This window comes from Mytilus californianus, unplaced genomic scaffold (assembly GCF_021869535.1).
Source record: "Mytilus californianus isolate M0D057914Y unplaced genomic scaffold, xbMytCali1.0.p SCAF_7, whole genome shotgun sequence".
In the NCBI taxonomy this organism is placed as follows: domain Eukaryota; kingdom Metazoa; phylum Mollusca; class Bivalvia; order Mytilida; family Mytilidae; genus Mytilus; species Mytilus californianus.
The window spans coordinates 59,118,125-59,144,303 of record NW_026262723.1 but is presented as its reverse complement, the minus strand read 5'-3'; the positions used below and the strand labels follow the sequence as shown (position 1 = coordinate 59,144,303).

General features: G+C 32.5%; 1 protein-coding gene and 1 long non-coding RNA gene across 2 annotated transcripts; both read right to left on the bottom strand.

Moving 5' to 3' along the window:
- Positions 1 to 9,232: 9,232 nt before the first annotated feature.
- On the bottom strand, positions 9,233 to 19,268 carry LOC127708519 (uncharacterized). The gene is made up of 8 exons (XM_052213419.1): positions 19,254 to 19,268; positions 16,793 to 16,901; positions 15,336 to 15,469; positions 14,573 to 14,660; positions 14,070 to 14,189; positions 12,952 to 13,005; positions 11,740 to 11,782; positions 9,233 to 9,597 (listed from the first exon to the last, which is right to left on the bottom strand). The coding sequence occupies exons 1-8, from the start codon at positions 19,266 to 19,268 to the stop codon at positions 9,516 to 9,518; spliced, it is 645 nt and encodes a 214-aa protein (XP_052069379.1). The 3' UTR covers positions 9,233 to 9,515.
- A 1,912-nt stretch (positions 19,269 to 21,180) lies between these two features.
- Positions 21,181 to 25,914, bottom strand: LOC127707625 (uncharacterized). The gene is made up of 5 exons (XR_007984971.1): positions 25,849 to 25,914; positions 24,863 to 24,967; positions 23,064 to 23,177; positions 21,805 to 21,945; positions 21,181 to 21,345 (listed from the first exon to the last, which is right to left on the bottom strand). It is a non-coding gene; the product is annotated as an uncharacterized LOC127707625 (long non-coding RNA).
- Positions 25,915 to 26,179: the final 265 nt, after the last annotated feature.

Sequence of the window (26,179 nt, the reverse complement as noted above, 5' to 3'; positions counted from 1 at the left end):
AATCCATACCTTATAGTCGGCTTTAAAAGACCCCGACATGAAATTATGAAACAATTCAATTGAGAAAACTAACGAACTTATTTTGACAAAACAATTTACGAAAAACAAATATGACAGACATGAACAAACGACAACCACTGAATTACAGGCTTGTGACTTGGGACAGGCTCATAATGAATGTTGCGGGGTTAAACATGTTTGAAGGCGCCAACCTGCATGTTACTCTTTTGTGTTAGGTTGCTGACTCGCTGACTTTTACGGACTAGTTTAATATAAGGTTGGCTCCTTCCTCCTCTCTTTATTAACATTTAACCACTTCCCCCTTTTTAATAGTTCCTTGATCCATTATTGATTAAGCTTAAGCGAACCCAAACAGGCTTCTGTAATTTACCTCTTTCGTTTGAACAATTCATCAAGAAAAATAAAACAATTGCTATTTTAAATAATGTATAAAATACATGAATTTAGTATGTAATGCATTTGTTGGATCATGGCATGGTTAAGAAAATAGATGAGTTCCATCTATAAGAAAAGTGAACAATTTAGATATCAAAGAACAAAAAAGACAATGCTGAAAATAAGATAGGTCTATGCTGTGAAGTTTTAAGAAAAAGTGACAACCAACGCATTCTGTTTACACATGCAAGGGTCACATGAGTATAGAATTATAATCACTTAAACTTCTCCAGTCTCGTATTGGGTAAGGGTGTCTGTTTGGTACACAATCACATCTGATCGAAATGCGATGATTCATTGAATGCAGTATCCAGTCTTCAAACAGTGCAAAAACATTTAATTTGTTTTGCTTTTTATCCTCTGAGCCCGCAAAACCTTGCTAATTGATTAGATGTAAAATACTAGTATGTCGTCGTCTTAAATGTGACTGAAACGATTGGCACTCGACTTAAGAAAGCTACTGCAAATTTCTTTTAATCGACTTGAGAAAGCAACTGCAAGTTTCTTTTAGTATTCTCCTGTGAGATTGAAATCTGCATGATTTATTCGCCAGTCATCAGATCTTGTGTTCATGCGAGTAAACAGTACGTCAGTACTTTGACGAATTTATCTTGTTGCTTTAAAAAAAAAGGTGCAGATGAAGTACGAAATGTTCCGAATGCATGGTTCTGGCAGGAAGAAGCTCTAGGGTGAAGAATAATCTTTTATTTTTGCAAATACCACGACAGAGATATCCACAGTGAGTCGTAAAATATAGGCTTATTACAGCAGATTTAAGAGTAACGTTAAAATTGAAGAAACATAGACCGGCCACAAACCAAATTGAATAATAATATACTCATATAAGTTGTAATTATTACAGATAAATTACAAGAAATCATATTTGGTTTCATCTTTTATTTGAATTATACTATTTTCATCTACACTTTAAAGAGAGGTGACAGTCTGGATAACTAGGTAACCGGTTCCATGCATTGTCTTCGACAAGGACTCAGTCATCAAGTAGTTTCTTTCTACTGGTGCCTGTTCACCAACACAATCACAGGAAATGTCTGTTCACCATAAAGGCTTTCACATAAAGCAACTCGGTACATTGTGTATATCAAAACTTAGACCTGTTGAACATAGAATAAGAATATATTAAAACACAAAACAAATCTTTTCAAGTACTCTATTGCTGAAAATTGTAAATTCAGAAATACCCTTTGAAAAAACTTTAAAAAAAACCCTAGATTATTGTTAATATCATTATTTAGTCTTTAATTTATTCACACCATGACTCTATTCAAATAAATATCATCTGGGGGGAAAATATGACAATAACGTTTCCCTTTTAAAGCATATTAGAATTTAACCAATACCTTAATTTTAGAGAAGAAATCCTTTCTTCATTCCACCAAAACCATTACTTTGATTGGTTTTAGGTGCAGCTTTATTAGCCTTCTCTGTATTGGATTTGACAACCGTGTCAGTCGTGGATGTAGAAGGAAGGTTCTGGTCTTCAGTGGTGTTTGAAGTTTCATGATTCTCTGCTTTAGCGTCATTCACAACGGCAGCTGATTCTGGAAAAAAGTTTATGAGTTGTTTTCCACACTGGAAAAGTTTGTTTTTTCATCTCTGGAAGTGATATGGATTCGATAATGCATTTATAATACTAAACAAGATTCGACAATGACTGAAAAAGTATTACGCCCGTAAAGTTAATTTTACAGTCCTTTTTATTTGAAATGATAATATCAGCATATAAGACCATAACAGCATATAAGTAACTATATGGGGTTATCGTTAAAGTTGTCCTCGCCTCGCCTCGCCGCGCCTGGAATTTGTCAGACCATGGGGAATTATTTTCAGAATTACAAAGATTTATGGAACTCTATATCATATCGATTGAAATAACAAATTGACAAATTAAATACATTGTATATCGGTTTAAACTACTTTTAAGGAAAATTACTCCTTTTGACTGTACGATACTCTCAGTCTTATTTTTTTTTACAAATTAAGAATTGAAAATCATTTGGAATCAGAATTGTCTCATTCTTTTTCTTTTCTGATGATATTGATATTTTGATAATTATAAACAATAACAAAATTTGAATACCTTCTGTGTTGAGCCATTTGTACATTTCAATAGCTCCTGCAAAAATCTGCATAGCAAGAACAATCATCTGAAAACAAAAACAACCATAAAACATTCCAACCATAGAAATAAAACGAAAGCGATATGAATTGCTTCTTTAAGAAATCTATATGTGTCCTCCTTTCTTAAAATTTTGTCCACCAATATGGAAATAACATATATTTCACATTTAAAAAAAAAAATTAATAACCTACTGACATCAAAAATAATTTAAAACCTAAACTGAAATACTAGTAAACAATCCAGAATGTAGGGTCTTAATGGACTAGCCTACGTCAGCATTCAAGATTTTTGTAAAAGTGATATCTGATAGTAATTCAAATGATGTTATTGAGTACTGAAAAGGTTCAGTCCAATCATGAACTTAACCACGTATTAAAAAAATCCGTGTTATTTAATTTTGTCTTCAGTTATTTTGGTCTTGTATAGTTAACTGCATTACATGTATATCTATATATTTGGTATCAGTACATACTTTACTTACTTTGACGTAATTCCTGTTTAAAAAATAGTAGCAAACTCTGGAACAAAGATAAAACAATTCACTGAACTCAGTCACGCTGATGTAAAGCAAATTATCCAAACGTCGTCCTTGGTAACAATCAGGAATTGTGACGTCCTTGGACAAGAGTCGTTTGATCACCGTGCCCAAGCATCATCTTTGTGACTCAATGAACATCGGTGACGAATACCACTATGCTATGTCGTGTAGCTACTTTAATAATATTTGTAGTCTGGGTTCCTGACACAATATTCTCAATACCGTAAGCTTGTGAAATCGAAAATATATTTTACCAGGATTCCAGCTAGGTTATAATGTTTGAAAAAAACCACTTATGAAGTTAAACAATTGGGTTTTTTTCGTTTTTTAAGCATATGGTAACCTATGTAGTTGCTAACTTCTACGTCATTTGATCTCTGGTGGAAAGTTGTCTCATCGGCAATCAAACCACATCTTCTCATTTAAAAAAAAAATGTACATATCTTAGAATCGTCCAAATGAAGTTCGTTCCTCCTTGTTAGAAACTTGTTTATTATGTATCTTTGTAACATTTTTTGTCAAGAGAATAAAAAGAGGCGGAAGATACCAAAGGGGCATTCAAAACACGCAAGTCGAAGAAAAACGAACAACGCCATATGCCAATACAATATTAATTCATTGATCTATTCATGCTTTACTGACTTTGCTCCAAGTTTATATTGTCAATTTTTGGGAAAAAATAAGATGTAGGATTATCAAAGCAGACCAGATAGAGTTCTTCGTGTTTAGGTCAATATACAAGCTTATATAGGTTAGCGTGACATATTTTTATATGCTTCACCAGGTGGTTCAATTTTAACAAATGACCTATATCTTATTTCATATCTTGATTCATAGTACAAGATGAAAAATAACGTAAAGTTGATTAGATAACTTGGAATTCGGCAGTTCTAAGATCGTTTCTGTTTAATTTATTCAAAATTTACATAGATTCAAGACGGTTAAGAGTTTGATATAATGAATGTATTGACACCACTCCTGTCTATAGTTGAAGACAGTATGTTGCTCTCTGTAACTATTTATTTTTATTTGTGTTGTTGGGTTGCTGGTTATTGACGTTAAACCTAATTCCCATTAAACAAGAGAAATTCACATAAAAATGGGGAGTACTTGAATGCCACTCGTGTTAAAAATTAACATGTCTGCGATGCATTTCTTAATTGTGAATGGTCAGTTGATTCTATAAATCTACATTACTGACTTTCCCTTTGAAAAGATATACGCCATCTGAAAGCAATAGAGCTATTCAAAATTTGTATAAATATATCTGAGGAAAGGTAATGAATAAGAGTAGCTGCATTACGTAATCTTCAATCGTGAAGCATTGGCTTAAGATTAAAAGTAACACTGAGGTTATTTAATTAAGGAATAATTACATTACATGTATGTTTCATTAGAATCCGTAAATTTGATTGGTTGACAACAATTGCAAGGCACTCCCATATCAAATATTATGTCCGTATCAAATACAACATCTATGACTGCACGTGCTATCCGTGACAATGTTAGCACAGTTTATCGCTATTTTAGGAAAATTTCCTTAATTGATCTTACTGACTGATAATTATAGATTATCGTTGATCATCTCAACGAGATTGATTTTCTCGCTTGAGCCGATAATTTTCATATCACTCGACTCCGCTGAGAAAGGAAATTATCAGTCAGTAAGATCAAAGGAAATTTTCGTAAAATAGCGATAATTTCCTTTCTAAGCGGAGTCGAGTGATATGAAAATTATCGCTAGAATCTAAGGGGGCACGTGCCGTTGCTAATGAAATTGACATGAAATTGACAACGTCGTCATAGGTAAAATAGCGATAAACAGATTATCATTGGTCATCTCAACTCGATTGCTTTTCTCGCTTTCGCCGTACCGGCTCAAGCGAGAAAATGAATCTCGTTGAGATGATCAACGATAATCTATAAGTATAGAAAAACAAACGAAAAGCTTGATATAACTATTTAATTTCATGGTTGTAGCATTAAAATGTAATCATAAGAATTGAATGCTTCTTTTTATAATTTTTTAGAGGTGTAAAAGCATAAACCGAAGCATATTTTGTATGAATCGCAGAAGCGCTTCATATTAAAAATGTGCGCACGATCAACGATTTTACAACGAGTCCTTTTCCTCATGTCTGAAAACTTTCGAGCAGCACGAAGATGAAAAACTTGTATATATATGGTGTTCTTTAAAAATATATTCTATTTTTTTTAGATAAGTAGAGTAATTATCTGATTATCCCGTATTATTTTGTATGAAGAAAAGACATTGATAACTGTTCATGATTTTGATTTTGGTACACTCCCAAATGCTGTTTACATTCAGATTTTTTTTCTGAGCTGTGAAGTGACCAGTAATATTTTCATGAATAATTGTGCTGACTGGATGTTTGGACAAATATGAACGACAAAGACTTTCATTGGATTGCAAACATAAAACCTGTAACTGTTCATGTAAATATACACGGGCGGGTAAAGAGGTTTGGTGGCGAAATTGAACAGCAGCATACGAGAGCTGTTCCTTTGCTTTTGTATTTTTTTTTATGTGCATGTCATGGTTTCAAGATTGATACACAGTAGCCTTTCTTTTCCATTGTGCTAAAATTTGAAAGGATAATAAATGACAGTTTTTATATAACATTATGCGTTTTTCAAACTCAAGCTTAAGCTCATGCACAATTGAAATTCGAAAAAAATATTAAAATGCATATTATATCATCTTAAGCTTCTCATTTCACCTTTTCCCCCCCCCGAGACGAAAAAAAATGTTTTGTATTGGATATAAAATTGTTCTAAACCTGCAATTAAAAATCACGATGCCATGAAAATTTGACTCACTTATACAGTGCACCGTATAAATGAGGGTCTGGATTGGGAGGAGGGGGTCCTTCAGTGTTCTGTATTTTATATTTTTCTATGTCACTTTTCTTTATTCCTTTTATTTTTTGTCCATTGTTCTCTATCCTTTATATTTAAGCACCCTTTTCTTCTCTATTCTTCATTTTTGTCCTGTTTTCCCTGTATGCTTTATTTTGTTTGACCAATTTTTCTGCATATTTGACTATTCTCTATTCTGTTAACTCCATCCAGACCCTTATAAATGACCCGTTTTTATTGTATGGTCAATCTACTCCCATCTAAATTACAATTTGTCTACATTGTTTCACATATTTGCATGACAAATTCCTATAAAACATTGCAAATTACTATATATGATATAATAAAAATTCAGTATCTTGTATGTCTATCATACCCACACACAATAAATTAGTTTTACTGTCAAAAATGTAATTTATAAACACATTTAGAACAAAATAATGGCATTAGATGCACAATCAAAGATTACTGATTTAAAAGATTATTTCATGCAATTTCACGGTTGCAAGTTTAGGTAGAAATGTCTTTGATATATAATGCGAACAAGTACTCAAGGTTCACTTAAATACAATGATGGAAATAATAGGCGTTTAATAAAATACCATTCGATAATGCAATATATAGACCGTTGAGTTCTATAAATCCAATTAAAATTGTTAAAAAAATCCACTCAGACGGTATTTTTCATCCACCGATCTATTAATATTGTAATGTCGTACATAAAACTAAAACATTAAAAAATTGTATATTTTAAATCGGAATGGTTCTTACATTTTTTAACAGCAAGAAATTCAGGCTAATATACTAACTAATACGATTAACATCATGAAAATCCTTTCTTCCGATGATCTGACGATTTTAAATACTAACTGGCCTCTTACAAATATTGTCGATTTAATTAGATTTCAAATTAAGAAATTATGAAACATGTTAGGAGTGTTGTTTTTGACTTTTGTAAAATATAAATATTAAACCAACAGTTGACTAAGCAGGCTTCCTGTAGAAGCGATCATATTTTGACCCTGCTTTCAAAATTATTAGCTGTCTTTTATTTACTTGTTTAAGGGAGTGGTTATCATGTCGGTAGCTAGATTGGGCATTTTTTTTTATTGTGGTTTATTTTTCACGAAATATTTTCTTTATAGGTAACCGCGTGGTGAGCACACGTTTTTTTTTTTAACTCCACCACATTTATACTTGTACCCAGTCGGACAATCAGTATAAAAATAAGGAGATGTGGTATGATTTGCCAATGACACAACTATCCACAAGAATTAAAATGAAGTGGATGTAAACAATTATAGGTCACCGTACGGCCTTCAACAATGAGAAAAAAATCCATACCATTTATTGTTAGTTGTTGTATATCTTCGATCGACTGATTTTCCCCCATTGTAGCCAAGAGTTGTTGGTTTATGTGGTCTGTTGTACCGCCCAATATATTTTGGTAATTCCTGTTCTCCTTATAATATATTATGCATATTTAACAACTCATTCCATCTTTCTGATTGACAATGCTTTTTACAAAATATTTAGTAATTTGTGAAAAAGTTTGCCTGTTAGGTTTCTTGAATGGATTCTTTTTATTTTACAATCCATCACAGGGAGGCGTATTTTCACTTTAAGACTGATAAATCTGTCTCGGATCTGATCGATATAAGATCATGTATATATTTGTTTTTAAAATTGTTTTACGTTTATTATACATTCTTACGTCATAATATTGCATTAATTTATATGTAAAAAACAAAACCACATTAACGTTTAATTTAAATACATGGTGACAACAGACAGTATGAATTCCACTGTAGGCCATTAGTCTTGATCTGTCCCTTGAGCGTAAGTATCAAGCCAGGGGACAGCATTCGTCAGTTCTATTTCACTTTATACAATTCTATTCGTTGAAATACAAATTGTAATCACTTAGCCTAGATGGACTTTTCAAAATCTTAATTATATTGTATAGGATTGCGAACAAGAAAATCCGACCAAAGTCTCACGGTCAATTCATTCACTCCATTAACTGTTTTTTCCAACCATGTTAATATTTCTTGAATAAAAGAACTAAAGGGTCGCTATTTGAAAAATCAGTAAATATTCAGAAATTATGTGTCAAAGTTCCTATGTGATAAGTTATACTTTAGACAAACAACACTAAAACAGGCAACGCAATTAAAAAAATTGATTTTAAACAATAAATTTCGATTTATAGATTTCAAACGGATTATCACGCAAGATAAATTAATTCTGCAAGGATCCAACTGTTTCCAATAAAACAACTTTTTGTTCAACTCGTGTCAAAAAATTACTAACTTGTATCACGATCGGGAGTCACGTGCAGTATTGTTTGCACCAGCATTATACAGTTGCAAAATAGCGGAAGCCAATAAAGTTTAGTTGAAAAGCATACACTATCTATGATTCTGCAACTTTAATATTTCCGCTTACTTCTACATAAAGAGAGGCAGAAGATGCCAAAGGGGCAGTAAACAAATAAAAAGTGGAAGAAAAACAGACAACACCATGGCTACAATGAAAAACGACAAAAAGACCCAAAAAAAAACAAGAATCTGTACAAAACACTACATAGAAAAGTAAAGACTGGGCAACATTACCCTATAAAAAAACGGGGGTGATCGTATCGAAAAATAAGACTGAAAGAGACAAATTACCATGGAGTATTTTTAGAAAGCTTAAAGGATACCAATTCAGTTGTTAAGGACGAAATACGGATAAAAAGTGCAGAGGATGGTATAATTTTATACAAATATATTGTCGGCACATTCAGTCAAGTATAGTGGTCTATAGATTTGTTCTGTTCATTCCATTTTGCTTATTTGTTTACATAATGAATTAACTACTGTATTTTACCAATTCTGTGGTTCCATATTAGATCGATGAATAGTATTTATTCAACTGATTCCTCTTCATTTTATTGTATCATCAGCTCAGTATAGTTTCTAAAACTTTAAAATGCTTTCTTACTGACATTATTCATAACTAATCTTTATTCAATGCTTCGTTCGAAATCATTATGAAACTAAGGTTCCAACTCCCTCAGGCAAAGTTGACCTTGCTTAGATGAATTTGGCTCGGCTGTTTAGGTCTTGACGTGTTTCGGCACTTCTATATCTTGGCTTTCAATGTTTTGTCTTAGAGTGTTCCTAATGAAGGTAAATATAGAAAACGCTTTGGACGCATACAATTTAAAAATTATTTTCATTTATTGGAGTTATCCCATAAGATAACTAATTTAAAGACTTCTTAAATTTTTTTTCTTGTGCATTCTAGATAGATACTAAGATAGTAAGTGTACACAAAAATGAAAAGCTCAATACATGTAACGACAATACACCATATTTATATCGTCCCTTAGGCCAATGAACATTTTGCTATAGCCTGAGTGTTATTAAACAAATTTCTCTCAAATTAGCATTTTTTTTTCATTAAGTTGAATGTCTGTAATGTCACTGCTCTTAATGTTTTCCATCGAACAATTCAAACTGGTTCTAAATATTGGTCATTGTGTAACTCGTCATAAACATTGTCTGGTGATCTCATTCCGATTTCATCATATTTTCTGCAAAAACAAAAGTACAATAATTTATTTTTAATTGACGTACACAATGTACTATGATACCAACTTAACTGATATCGACTGAAAAGATAAGATTGCAATACAAACATTTTATATTGGATCGATGCTTTGTGCTGAACCACACTGAATCCAACAACAAGTACACAGAAGACTTAAATATCATCAAAATACAGGACATGTTGATCGACAATATATTTGTAAGGTTTGATTGATTCATATTTCAACAAAAAGTCGGTATTTCAATTGATACTAATTGTGCACACCTATAGGCAGACTTGTTAAAGGAGAATTAAATTATACAAATTTTCACTAAGACAAACAGAAAACGTATCATGCTCGGATATACTGATATCCTGTCACTCAAAAATCCACATTTCAACAAGTGCATGCTTACATTTCACATATCCAACTTCCTAGTGAAGGTTTGCTTCATATTTAGACTAGATATTTGCGTTGTTGAAATTGACATAAAAGGACGTGTTAAAACTTGTTAATGACGAATCTACGAGATTTCAGTTCTTCCATTACTTCCCACGAATCAATAGCAACAAAAAATCTGTACAATCGTATGACTTATAAATATCCCAATTGATACGTTACGGGAGTAAATGTTTACATTTTCATTAACAGGGTCATGATTCTAACGCAAAAACTGCTTTAACAGGGTAGGGGAAGCCTTAAATCGACAATACACATTTTAAGTTCAGTCACGAATTATATGACAAGTACAATGCATCTATGTTTTGAATCTCGAGACATGTCGTAGATCTTTTCAGATACCAGAATAGTCGTCTGATAACTAAAATTTCCTATTGTGACATTTTGATCTAGTATATACATTCGCATGTTGGTTGATGCATGCATACCAGGAGACACTTATCCTTTCGACGTATCCGGTGTCGCTTCTTTTTGGAGTTCTTGCAATTACCTAAGTTTGTTTGTTTGTATGTTTTTATCTTGGTTTGTAGATTCAAATAGGATTTACAAGATTTGAACATCGGTAAACTACGGCAGAGTATCTGTCAGGCAAAGTTTTACGTTGTCATTTTGCTTTTTGAAATCTAATGCAGGAGGTATTATCCAAACCATTATTTGGCTCCAGAAATTGCTAAAAGTATTTAATCCTTTCTAACATATTTAATTTGATTGTTAATAAGTAGGATTGTATAGTCTGTTATTCTAATGCAGAAATGTCATAAGTGATTACACTGTTATCCCATAAACATTTCATAATTGGCATTCATGACTTTCTCAGTGTTTCGGCACTGACATGAACATACGGATATTGTTTTAATAAAATTTGCTGTTATAAAACTTGGGTAATCATTTTAAATTAAGGAAGTATCTCCCTCATGCATACTGTAGTTCTAATTCCATGTCAACATTTGGCATCACCGGAAGACATTAATTGTCAAAATACGCATCTGGAGCAGAAAAAATTGTACCGTTAGTATTATAAATATAATTATTGTTTAAAAGTGATAACGAACTACTTCCTATTTTACTCATATCAACATTTGTTGCATATTAAGATACGCTTTTCTGTCAAATATCGTAAACCGATCAAGAAGAGACAAATCGAGGTATCAAACAAAAACTGAGGGAATTGCATGAACTCCAAATGAAGCGAGAAGGGTGCGTCGACAGAGTAAGCGTTAACTGCTATATACATGCATCACCCGTCACACTCAGTCAAAATGTCACAATCGGGAATAGGACACAATATGTAAAAATAACAATATCCAGACGACTATATTGGTAAATGAAGATCTTAGACCGCGAAAACATGAATTTAAGGCCGTTCCTCATATTAATGTGCTCAAAAAATTTTACTTTTTAAATTTACTGTTAAATGACATAAGTCTGGTACGTAAGACGAATATTCAAATGTTTTTTTCCCATGTCTGACAGCTCATATCAGAATATCTTTGATAAATTATTACTTTATACCTTTCTTTTACTCTCTTTATCTTCTAAAATACACAATGAATCAATCTCCTTTGAAGTATGAACATACACCACTGTAAATACATTCCTTTTTTCATTTTAGACTAAGCTAAACATCATCAATTATTACAAAACTATTTTGTTCTGTTATTCTTAGATACTGATATTATATATTACCTGGATGATTGTCTGCTTTCAATTGTATGTCCAGTAGAAAATCCTGAAAGATACAGAAATACTCAAACGTGGTTAAGAACGAGGAAGACGGACGCGGTTTGTTATAACGAAGACATTTTTTATAGCTTTTTTTATTTCAGGAAAAACTTGTGCAGACTGTTTGTGTTTGTGAAAATCTCTTCATTACTGTCATTTCGATATCAACGCAATTTAACAATTCTTAAAATTTCAGCATACCTTTTTGGTTTTAATCAGAATACTCTACCTGGATTACTACATTCAAATGTTCAAAAATAAATAAATATTAATAAATTATCTTTCGTTTATATATATTTTCAAAGTATATAAACAAAAAATGAAGTATCTTATTGGTATGAAAACTAAAAACTGGTTAAATGTACTACATGTATTACTAAAATCATGCATGTTAAAACGGGTATTTTAAAATAAGGGATATAGAAATATTCTTGGACAAGGTTCATTTCTTCATGTTTTTAATTACCAATTAATAATATTTACATTGCATGTATTTTTCATTACAATTCGTAAATTTGATTAGCTGACAACAATCGTGAGGCACTCCAATATCAAATTTTATTTCCGTATAAAATATAACAGCTATGTCTGCACGTGCTATCCGTGACAATGTTAAAAAAAATGCATAGAAAAACAAGCGAAAAGCATGATAAAACTTTTAGGATTTTATGTTTGTAGTATAAAAAAGATTATAAGAATTGAAAGTTTTTTCTTTATAACTTTACAAGGATGTAAAAGAGTTTATAGAATGAAGCGCAGAACAAAATGTGCTTCGGTCAACGCTTTTACACCCCAACTGAATTATAAAAAGAAGCATTCAATTATTAAATAAAACCCAACAAATGTATAAATATGAAAAATGCACTTAAATATTTTCTGACACTTGATGATCAAAAGTTGTATATCATTATTTATATTCGATACTAAGCCTTAAATAATAACCAAGATAAACATTTTAGACAATAATGTCATGTGATCAGTTGTAACCCCTAAAACTATGAAACGGTAATCTTTGAAATATGAAAATAAATTATACTTCCTATAAACAAGAAGTATCTTCGAAGGTTATTCAAATCATTTACTTTTTGCTCTCCAAAAAAAGGTATGTTGAAATTGGTGAATATTTTCTTGGAAAAGAAGAAAGGACATTCACTTCAACCTAGGGTAAGAACTAACCTTCATTTTGGTGTACTGGAATTCTTTGTTCTTGTGTCACCATATCCCTGTCACCTGTACCAAAATATCATTAGATCAAAAGGGTAGCAATATAAAAATAAGCAAGGCCATAAGTGGAATTTGTCTTTTAGCATAAGCTAAATACAAAGTCGAAAATGAAAATGACACTTAATGTGGAGCAGGATCTGCTTACCCTTCCGGAGCACCTGAGATCACCCCCAGTCCCCCAGTTTTTGGTGGGGTTCGTGTTGCTCAGTCTTTAGTTTTCTATGTTGTGTTTTGTGTACTATTGTTTGTCTGTTGGTTTTTTCTTTTTCAGCCATGGCGTTGTCAGTCTTTTTTCGACTTATGAGTACGAATGTCCCTCTGGTATCTTTCGCCTCTCTTTTTTTTAATAAATTTAGTGCTTCCGAAGCACTATTCGGGATTAACATTCATCATGAACGCCCAAACCCAAAAATTGAAGGTCAAGGATGTATACATATCTGGATACGTGAGGCGCTTTATGACCAAAACAATAAACGTTAATTGAAACAAGAATTCATGTTGTTTGTAAATTTGAATGCTTATTTATAAACATTTGATGTAGAAGAATCCACGTGTTTAGTTTATTTCCAGCAGATTCGTACAATGATTTGATTAGGGTTCACTGTTGAACAGAATCAATCCGTTACTTTTTAGGTAAAGTATGGTGTCGTGGGAAATTGACTTGTTGTCATTGATGTTTTGATTTAATAATGTGAAATTTAAACAAAAATGCAGACGTTACGTTTCTTTGTACATACATTTATACATTTACTGTCTTTTGAAGAGTTAAATATGTGATTTCATTGACTTTTGAAAAAAACCCATTGTATTCACTGAGGCCGATGGCCAATTTAACCCAAAATATCCGAGACAAGAGTTAGTAACTGTTTTATTCACATTCCGAGGGAAAACAACGTATTTATAGCAACTACTTACCGCAACCAATTGTACATTTAACATTCACCATAATCATATGCGTAAAGGCACGTGACGTATAGCGTGAATATCAATTGAATAGGCTGTTTTTAATCAAAATCTAATTCATATGAAAAAAGATTCTACTAAAATAATACCAATATTAATTAATTTACCTTGTTTTCTCAGCTTCACTATGAGAACCACAACAATGATGACAACAATTGCCAACAGAATCCCTAAAACAGCACCAACTATAGGGACAGCATTACTGCATTGTTTCATTGTTGAATTCTCTGTGTATCAGAATTAATGAGATGCTTTATAAAAGTGAAGAAAAATATTCATTCTATGACTCGCTTCATCTTTGGCTTTCTAATCTCCATAAACTTGAAGATTTAATCAGGAAATTACTTTAAATAACTACAATTAATACGAAATAAGAAAATGTGGCATGGTTGCCAATGAGACAACTTTCAAACAGAATCCAAATGAAGCAGATTAGAAAAATTAAGCATGTTTGAATAAGACTTGTTTTGCTACTATTCATTTACTAAACAATGTTTGATGTAGCTTCACGAATATGTATGTACTTAAATTAGTTGCAAAACGGAAAAAAAGTCTGAGGTTGATACTGAATCGTAAGTTTTTGGTGCAGTTTACCTAAAGTATAAATTACCTTTTTCTGGGCAAGAAATATTTGACGGTTTTATGTGTACGTCAATTACAGCTCGGTTGAAACGTCTATTGTCTGTCAACTCAGTAGCCTGTAAAAAATAAGAGAGAATCGAGGCGTCCAAATAGCACACGACAAGGCAAGATAGAAAAAATAAAATAATAACAACAAAGACATTTAACAATACACCTTATCGCTATTTGTCCGCCATTACTGGACATCACAAAGGTTCCCGAAAAACTTTTGACTTCACAATAGAAAATATATGACGCCACAAATGGAAAAGTGATTGTTGTATGACGTAAATAGTTCAAGAGGTGCAGATACTCGTGTCAAGCGGCGCAGATTTCCAAATAACGATAAGGTCTATAACGTCAGTATACATCAGTATGATAGTTCACAGCAGCAATCAGCTGCTCCGTTCAGAGAGTGTGAGGAAGATATAGCAAATGAAAATAGTCAGCTGCGATACAAAAAAAAATCTGGAGGCAACGAAATATTAACAAAAAAGTTATTTCATTCGGCTTTAAATACGTGATTTTATCATAGATGATGAATCCAATTTTTGTCATGTATTCTAATTGCTTGTAATTGCTGCATAAGAAATATAGAAGTAAGAGGAATGGGAAGAATCTTTTTGTACAATTAAGGTAAACTTTAGGCAGTTCAAATTCTAAAATTTTACAAGCCATATTCATCTTAATTGTCAGGATTCAGAATCGCCTTTTTAATTTATATATGTCGATATTCTACTATTATTGTTTACCTTTATTATGATTTTCAAACTATCAACGTCAATCCGACCAATAGGTTTAGTTTGCGATACAGTAGCAGTGGAAAATGTTCCAGAATTTGTCGTACTAAACAGTGTAAACTTGTCTTTAAATCCAGGAGGCAAAGCTGAATGAAAAAAAACAATATAATCAAGAAAATGTCAAGGGCGTTTGTTTGTAGGGGACGTTTCATCCCCATAACTTGAAACTTCCTTAGACCCGCTTGAGGACCGTAAGCGGTTCTTAAAATCTTTGTCAATTTCGCCGCCCCTACCTTCAAATCCCAGATCCGATTTAAATCTTTTCAATATCAAATCTAATATAATATTCACGATCTACATTTTAAAATTAAATCAATTCGACCTTTTCTATCCGTTGTTCTTATTCTGCATTTATGTAGCTGCTGAGTGTCACACCTTTGAACAAAGAAATGCACAGCTCATCCTAAACTAAATTAAATTTTAGCGATAAAGTCCATGTGCGCGCAGATATTCAACTAAATCAGCAGGGTTCATAATTTTTCCGATTTTAATAGACCGAACATGACTGATATAAAGCTCTGCATTTTGTCATTATTATATTCCAAACACATGTTGTGTTTGAAAAAGTCAAACATTCTAGGGTTGAGCACTCGCATACATGTTTAAAAAACCCGCAACATTCTGTAAGTACCTGTCCCGAGTCAGGAGCCTGTAATTCAATGATTATTCTTGATTTGCTGTCTGTAATATTTGTTTTTCGTTTTTTGATATGTCATAAATCCGGCTGTTGGTGTTTCGATTAATTTTTTTCACTTTTTTCTTTTGAAGTCTTGGATAAATTGCGTTTCTTTGAGAGTAGGTTTATCTCTGAGTTCATCTGCTTTGATAGTTATTTCATCTCTATCATCTCTAACTATTATGCCAAAACTAAAAACCTAAACTTTGCAACCAAATATTTTCTATTTTATGAATAATTTAGGAGTTTTGTTTAAATAAATCCGGATGTAACTATATCTGCCGTAGGAGTTACAATTCCTTATTTAGTAATACAACTTAAAATAAAACTGGACATGTAAAGAAATCATTTCATCCGTTCTTTTGCGTGTTTTAAATCATTTATCACCCAGCCTACTTACTGAGGGTGGTATAGCCTGTGTAGGAATTTTAATGTTTCGTTTTTCGTTTAATTTAATTACGAAACCAAAAGAAAAAGGACAAGAGACAAATTAATCAGACTTAGAAGACTTCTCCTTATATACAATATATTATGCAAATATCTATTAACAATTTTAAACGTTATAATACAAGAAAAGAGGAAAAGAGGAAAAAAGAAGGGGCGTGTTTGTGAACATACGTTACAACCTGTTCATGACATATGCAGGAACAGTTGTAACATGTATGCAGCAGCCGCAATGCATAATGGAGGATAAGCACGAGTTTGTATTTGTCTTATACACTTCTATACTTACTTTCTACAATGCTCAATTGTATACGAGCATTTAATGTGTCTTGGTCTCTAGCTTTTATGGAATCTATAATACTCTGGTATTCAGCTGCCCTTAAAATTAGCTGTGATGCCTAAGGAAAATCACTTGAATAAAAATCATGGGTACATATGGAATTTCCAGCTTGATTTGATAATCTTCCCTGTAGGTAACGTGGAATTTTCCGCATTTTGTGATTTTCTATATACAAATTTAATTTGATTATATTTCTTTATCGTCGTATTTTATGTAACTTTCTTTTTGTTGTACCCACATAATATGTTGGCAAAAGCAACTAACCTTATATGTATCGATATATTTTATTTTTGTGCAATATATGAGTTGAGTAGTAAACTTATGCAACAGCAGTTACCGATGTTCAAATCTCAAATCTCAGAAATCGATTATTAACATACAAATCAAGGTAACAAACAAAACTGATGGAATCGCATGAACTCCAAAAGGAGCAAGACTGGATACGTGGATAGTATAAGCGTCTCATGTTATACATGCATCATCGGCCATGCGATTACACACTCTATCAAAATGTCACAATCAGTAATAGAACAAAATTTGGTAAAATTACAGATCAGACAACTTTTCTGGTATCTAAAGATGTAAATAAACTCATCATAGATACCAGGAATGAAATTTTGTATTTGCGCCAGACGCGCTTAAGAGAGCGAAAACATGTCGCAAATGAGTTCAGAAACAGTCATATCGTATCGATCAATTAATTCAAGATAGTGACCACAAAACTCACGTATTGACGATTACAGTCGTTCGTCTCATAACTTTCTTGTAGCAGTTTTTGTATAAGGAGCACACATATGTAAGCCACTGATACCATTGCGCTGATATACTACTAAGCAAAGGGATTAAAAACATCCCCACCAAAAGTCAAATCAAGTGGAACGACCAGAACCACGATAAAACTGGTAATGGTGTAAGATGGGAAAAATGTGCATGCTGAGTCTTTGACAGAGTAACACATTCAGTAGCAAGTTAAGTGCATTGACCAACACAATGAATGGGCCATTTTGTACATGATTGGTCTATCATAGAGTTAACACGTCTGTAGTAAGTCACCTGAGTCACTCTTGGAAGTAATTAAAAGATTATTGAGTTAAAAAAAGATCATCAGTATTTATCTGAATTTTAAATACAAGCATTATAATGTTATATCTTCTATTTCAGAAGTTTTTGTACAAAATTCTGCTTCATACAACTGTAAGACTGTTATGTCGGCTATTATGTGTACACAATTTGTTCTCATTGCAATACCGACCGTCCATATTAATTTCAGTCATCAAAAATCATCAGAAAAAATGTCGATTGAAACAAGAACGAATCTATAACCATGAGTGAACTCACAAAAGACAAACCCGACCACACTAATTAAGGATATTGATGAAAGTTGATTTGATTATCTATCATTTAACATATTTGACCGGGATTAATATCCCTTGTGCACATCTTAAGGAAGTGTTCCTACACCGTGTAAAGTATCTACAATATTTGTCAACCACATTTATAAGGATTTGCGATGACAATGTGGCAAGGTATACGGACAGACAGACAGACGGACTGATAATGTGATTCCTATATAACCCCACAAGATAACTTTTTTTTGTTAGGGTTATTAAAAGTCTGAAAGATAATGATCTTTATGATAATTATTCAAGGGAAGGATAGTAAGTCCATGTTCCAAGCTCTATTAAAAAGAATGTTTTTCGAATCATGCCATCTATTTAATAAAGACAGATATAGAAAGTAAAGCTAGGTTTCTTAGATTTCGTGCATTTCTTTGAACTTGTACCGCATAATAGTCTAGGGAAGCTTCCTCGCATCTTTCTTGGTAAGCTTAGAGGCACATACAGGGAAAATAGTACTATTACATTTTCCCAGCATTAGGTTGGCCTTTTGTGTACCCAAGGCAGGTGAAGGAAGTCAACTTAGGAGCACTGTGATTGGATGTAAGGGTACAATATATTTTTTTATTTATCTATGAATAACTGCAGTGTGTATATTTACAATATAAATTTTGAAACCCATTGAAATATTTTCTAGAGAATCATTCGAAAAGACTTCCAAAATTTCATAAATTTGGTGTAAAAATGACGGTGGGCATGGATAACATAAACAAGCTCCGTTGGAAGTTGGTCATGATACTATTTGGCTTTAATTTTTAAAACAGAATAATAAAGTACTAACACCACACATAACTGTTTTGTCCAGGTTTTTATTATAAAAAGTGGTAAATTTAGAAAATGTTAGTATTGTCGCCTATGGCAGAATAAATAGTACCGTTTTCCCTACAATAACAAACGTTTCTCATCAAATTTCTATTCTAATTCTAAATTCTAATTACAAAACAGTATCCTGAACATACTATGCAGATTCAGATTTCAGATTCAGATTCTTTATGAAAGATAACTAATATTACATTAGTGTTCTCCATTACAAATCATATGATAATATACAAAACAACATTTCAAAGTTTTACAGGTAGTATATAATAATACAATATACACATAATTTTAGGAATTGTTTCTTATGCAAGAAACTATGCAAAGAACAATAACTCTATGAAAACTCACTGACCATGCCAATCTACATTCTAACAATAAAATACTTACAAGAATAGACCATTTTAGTCCAAGGGTATATAGAAATCATAAGTCAAAGGAAGACAACTCCATAGCCAATTTTGACATAACGGATTTCATTAACAGAAGTGTGGTCCTTACACAAACACTGCTCCAACAAAGTTATGAGGAAGAAAGACTGTATTCGACACTACATAAGTTTTACAGTCACCATCAAGAATTGGTTGACCGATTCGATGTGTCGGTGTTTCAACTCACAATGTTTTTTCGTTCATAGATCATTAGATATCAGTGTTGTCGTCTAATCTGTTATTTGACCGCTTGTGACATTTTACTGAGTGTCAAGTCGCATGGCGGGTGATGCATGAATAGCAGGAGACGCTTATCCTGTCGACGCACCCGGCTTTTCGGTCATAAAATTTTACTCAGTACTCGTATATAATATTTGTGGTCGAAACACCAATGCTCTCGGTCATACAATCTACGAGGACGATAATCGTACCCAGACTCAGAAATCAACCAATCAAAATACCGGGTTTGTTGTTTCTAGCACAAATTTTGTACTCCGAGTACTGAATATAGTTTAATTACCGAGAGCCCTGGCCATGCGGTCATGAAAATTTCGAGCACAATTTTCCTACTCAAACTCAGAAATCAACCAATCAAAGTACTGGATTTGGTGTTTCGAGCACAATTTTTGTACTCAGAGAACTGAGTAAAGTTTTATGACCGAGAGCCCGGGCCTTGCGGTCATAATACTTTACTCTGTACTCGGAGTACGAAATTCGTGCTCGAAACAACAAATCCTGTATTTTGATTGGTTGGTTTCTGAGTCTGAGTACAATAATCGTACTCGAAAGTTTTATGACCGTAAGTCCTACGCTCTCGGTCATAAAACCTTACTCAGTACTTGGAGTACAAAATCTGTGCTCGAAACAATAAATCCAGTATTTTGATTGGTTGATTTCTGAGTCTGAGTACAATTATCGTATTCGAAAGTTTTATGACCGCAAAGCCAGGTCTCGCCATTTTTGGAGTTCATGCGACTCCCTCACTTTCAGTTTGTAGCCTTGATTTGTCTCTTCCTTGTCGATTGACGAGATTTGAACATCAGTAAAATATTGTCACCTTAATTTATCAATATAAAAATTAGGCAAAAGGAAAGATACATTATAAAGGCTCTTTCGTTTTGAATAATGTAAAAATTCATTACTTTTGTTAACATTTATATTGAGTGATTGAAAGTTGCACAAGTAACTAATTTTATATAGTGAGAAACAGTTTTATTGAATATCAACGAATTGGTATCATCAGCTCAGTAGAAGTCAGTACTTCGGTACTGACATGATTAATAAAAAACCTTTCTAAATTTGCCCGTTTATAAATTTTGAAATTATAAAGAAACTAAGGTTTCAACTCCATCAGGCAAAGTTGGCCTTAGAAGGATTTGGCTTATATTTTAGGCCATTTTTGATTATATAGCTCTTCAACTGTTTCGGTTTTATACATCCTTGGCTTTCAAATGTTCGGCTTTGAACGTTCCTGATGAAGGTAAATCCAGAAAAGCGCCTCGGACGCATTAAATTTATAACGTGTTGTTTTCATTTTTTGTAGTGATTTTTTCCTCATTTCATTAGATTGAAACGATAAAAAAAATAGTCTTTCTTAGCATTTCATTTCTCAAAGTTTTGTCAATTTCTAATCACAAGTGGTGTATTTTGATTTTGAATTTCGTTTATAAGTTAAAGTACTAATACTTGCAGTTGAATAGGGGGGTATTTCTGTCGTATATGTTGGATTGAAGCAAACATTATCCACTCGGAAGCAGCCTTTGTAGTCAAAAACTGGACCAAGGTCATCCCCATCTGTCACATCAATAGTCATGGTAACAGTACTTGTTCTTCTTTCAGAAATAACTGGTGCCAGGTCCTAATTAATGTAGTTTTTTTTGCAAAATTATATACATAATCGACTAACACAAAAGCACAAAAACATAGAAATTCGAAAATTAGTTTGATAACATAATAAATAAAAAATATATATTCATTTATATGACCAATCTTTAAAAGTACGAATATCATGTTCATGCTATAAAAATTATTTCAGTTACGTGTAAATTACATTGTTCTATAAGAGGGTCTTGGAAGGGGGCCTTCGTTTCTTTATTATTTTGACTTTTAGACCCCCCCCCCCCCCCCCCCCCATTATTCCCTATTCTTTAACACCCAAGTATTCACCGTTCTTTTTTAACCTATTTTCTCTTTTCTTTATATGTCTTGCTCTTTATTCTTCACTATTTGTCAATTATTCTCTATGCTGTTAACCACATCTAGACCCTCCTATAATAGTTTGCAAAATACCTGTAGAAATACTTTAACATATACTTACTGTCACAGAAATTGGAAGAAAATATTTGTTTACTCTTTCAAAATCCAACGTAGACTTTATCGCAATAGATCCACTTCGCGGCGATATGATTGTAAATTTCTCTGCTGCATCATGTAAAGTAAAAGAAGAAATAGGTTGCCCCTAAAATTTAAAATAAATATTCTATATAATCGAAATTTGTCAAAATGACCGCTTGAGGAATGAAATGTAATAATACTTTGAAATTGTGGAATGACACAAAATCATGTTTCATCCGTTGTTTAAAAAAGGCAATAGTAGTATACCGCTGTTCAATAGTCATAAATAGATTTAACTGAAACAAATCCGGGTCGCAAACCAAAACCGAGGGAACACATCAACTATAAGAGGAAAACAACGGAACAACAGAAACACTGAACTGCTACAAAAACAAACGCCAACAAACATAGAAACGGACTATTTGATAACAACTGGCATATTCCTGACTTGGTACAGGACATTTTATGAACAAATGGTGGGTTGAACCTGGTTTTATGGCTAGCCAAACCTCCCGCTTATATGGCAATGTTAAAAATCCCGCTAAAACTAAAACATTACGTGACAGGAATAAAAAATATGAAATATGCATAGGTTTCGATATGACGTAATTTGTATTTGAATTATTTCCCTTGGCCGCCATTTTGGAGGGGTAAATGGTTGAGTTTCTTATTTGACTATCCAAATTGACACATGATGTACAAACAAGTCTGAAAAAAACCTTTTCTCGATCGTAGTAACGAATCAATCATTAACAAAAGAAATTTAAATTGTACATAAAACAACGTCTTTATAAAGTCTAGCAAAACAAGTTGAATATGGCGACAAAAGGGTAGTAACTACTGACCAAATTGTGTCTATCGAAACCTACCAAATGAAAGAAGAAAAATAACGCAGAAAAAAAAGTCCGTGTAACATGTTGCTTTCCAAGGTGTTATCTGAAGATTTCTCAACCTAACTATCATTAACATCTTTTTATGGTTGAAAGTTAGAACAATTTTCAATTTAAATCGTTTAGTAAAACACAGGCTTTAAAATGTGGTGATGAAGCTTTTATCATTTTATGGAATTAGTTTTCCAAAGAAATTAACCTACTTGTTGTTCAGCACGTGCGTCAAACTTCTAACTGTGTTTGTATATAAAGCGTATAGTTCCAGCACGTTACAATATTGTAACTGTGTAGCCAATAGGAAACCCATGCCTTTAGTAAATTTTCATATAATTTAAAATGAAACGTTAATTACCGAACTATCAGATTGACCTATCGCAAATTCATATTCACTATTCAAACCAGTATCTTTGTCCATGACTGTAACCAATTGCACCATTTCACCAATTACAACGCCCACTGGAGTCAACTGTAAACATTCCAAAAACATCTGGTTAGAAAAATACACCATGCAAAAGATACTTGCAAATCGCGAATCGAGAAAGCCAAATGCGCTGCACAAGTAGTTTGATTTCTTTGTGGAATGCATTCTTGGAACGAAAGATGATTCTAATAGCATGCAAGTATAACTTTGGTAAATGAATTATAAATTAATATTGTATTTATGAAAATTTCAAACTTTTAACTATTGAAGCCGTCATACGATTTCTAAATTTATAACAATTTGAATATTCAACGGCTCTCAGTGATCCTTGATGTTGAAAGTGAACATCGTTGTTTAATTTTTGAAATAAATCAACTGTACGTTAAGGGCTTACACACGTTTAACCCCGCCACATTCTTAATGTTCCTGTTCCAATTCAGGAGCCTGTAGTTCAGTGGTTGTCGTTGGTTCATGTCTGTCATATTTGTTTTTCTTAAATTGTTTTATTTTGAATTTGGCGTTTAGTTTTCTCGCTAAATTGGCTCCCATTTTAATTATGTCGGGCCTTTTATAGCCGACTATACGGTATGGGTTTTTCTCATTGTTGAAGGACGTACGGTGACCTATAATTGCTTATATTTACTTTTTTTAATTCATTGTTGTTGGAAGGTCTTTAAGGATAAACTTGACAGATCGCAGCTTCGTTGATAACAAGACGACCCTTAGCGTTGTTATTTAAGTTATCGATAATCGATATATTTTTGAATTTATTAAAGAATATAACTTGGACGTTTTCCGCATTCAATCTTACAACAATGGAAACATCTTTTGCTACATGCATGCATACAACACAAAGGGAAAACGATTGTAAGATAGAAGGCGGAAAACGTTACTGCAAACAAATACTTTATTGTCATATAAACATATAAAGTTTGTGACAAAAAACAAAAACAAATATAATATAGCAAAGAAATAACAATTCTATAATGAATGAACACATGGAAAAACATCATAAGACTTTTGCCCTCAGTTCTAATGACTGTTTTATAAAGGAGCTAATATTTTTAACATGTTCATGATAGAGGGGTTAAGCATTTATTTTTGCCTTTTTGTTCTTGGGCATCTCGAACAAACTGGAAAATGTTCACTAAAAAGAAAGACCTGTTTCCAAACGAATCATGTCAATCAAGAAAAGGATTCCTAACAATAGGGAAGAGAAAACCGTTCTGTTATCATTAATTTAAGTATACGAACATTACAATATACTATGCGAAATTTTAACATAAATGTCTATAAAGAAAGTGATCACTATTAACGTTGGTCTTACTAAGAATAAGTCGAGATGGATGAACTTTATTTGTATATTTAAACAAATCTGGATTGTTTACCGTGAATATATGGTATATATATCTACGAGCATTGTTAAAATATCGGTATCATGTGGTGTTTCAAATTTATTATCACAATCGTTTTAGAACCAGAGAAGTCAAATAGAAAAGGTCACAATTATTTTACCATAAGTTCTATTTAAAAGTATTGACTGTCAGTTGGATTTGAATGCCAAAAGCCAAAGTAATTTTGAACTAACTCGGGTTCCAGATAATAGAAGAAGGTAAAGTCATTGTTTATTGAATTTATTTGACGATTTTGACATTTTCAAAGAGCCTAAGTTAACCATGAAAAGATAAGAATAAAAGATTTCAAAATAACGTTATTGACATGGCACTTACCTCGTTTACTGATATGGGTCGAGGACTCCCTAATATCTGAGGATAGTTATCATTCACGTCAATGATATCAACGTTCACGGTAAAATACTTTGTTACGGAGTCAACCTGAAGACAAATGAAACATATTATCTGTATGAATAAAACGAGATGAATTGTGTGAGCCAATTACCCCCACCATAACTATTTCTCCTTTTTGAAATAAGTTATTTTCTATAGTAAAATTGTAAAAAAGTGAAGGACTACTAATAACTTGCATCTCAGTAAAAAATGCAGTTTTGTCTCGATTGGAATAGACTGTAGTTTAGTGGTTGTTGTTGGTTCATGTCTGTCATATTTGATTTTCGTAAACTGTTTTGTTATGAATTAGGCCGTTAGTTTTTTCAATTGAATTGTTTCATATTTTTCATGTCGGGGCCTTTTAAAGTCGACCATAATTACGGTATTGGTTTTTCTCATTGTTGAAGGCCGTACGGTTGCCTATAATTGCTTACATCCACTTCATTTGAACTTTGGTGGATAGTTGTCTAATTGGCAATCATACCATATCTCCTTACTTTTATATTAATACATCATTGTTTATCATTATAAAAATAAGTATCCCAAAGAAGGCGTTTTGGTACTTTTTAATGAATAATTATTATTCTAAGATACGCATAGGACTAAAAGTAAGGAATTCAAGTTGCTTGTTAACTGACAAAGTTTACCCTTTGGTCTAATAAAGTACTTATATTCATTGACATGAGAATTGCAGCACGAAATTGCAAACAAAACCATCTTGTGGGAGTTTGTATTTTAACTTTCTGACGAGATGTGATCATTATTTTGCAAATCCAAGATCCTAAATTAGAAAAGAAGTTTTTTTTTCTAAATTGAAATGCATTTTCGTCTATTTTTATGAATACGATCATGAATTAGAATATAATTCATCTTTAACCTTTCATAAATAATTCAATGCTTTTGGAACCCTGACATTATTTTTTACTCACCAGGCGTGTACACTTCAGCGTAAATTGTATGCTGTTTAGATCATCGTAAGGCTCATATGAACGCCCCTGAAATATACAAATTTTGACATTAATTTTGCTAAGGAAACCAAATGTTGCTAGTTCTTCAATTTGCTTTTTTCTGCTTACCCTTCCGGAACACATGATATCAACTCCTTTTTTTTGTTGTTTTTTGTATTGCTTAGTTTTTTGTTTTCTGTGTTGTATTTTGTTAATGTTGTTTGTCTTTTGATCGTTTTTTTGGTTTTGACCATGGAATTGTCAGTTTGTTTTTGACTTATGAGTTTGAATGATCCTTTGGTATCTTTTGCCT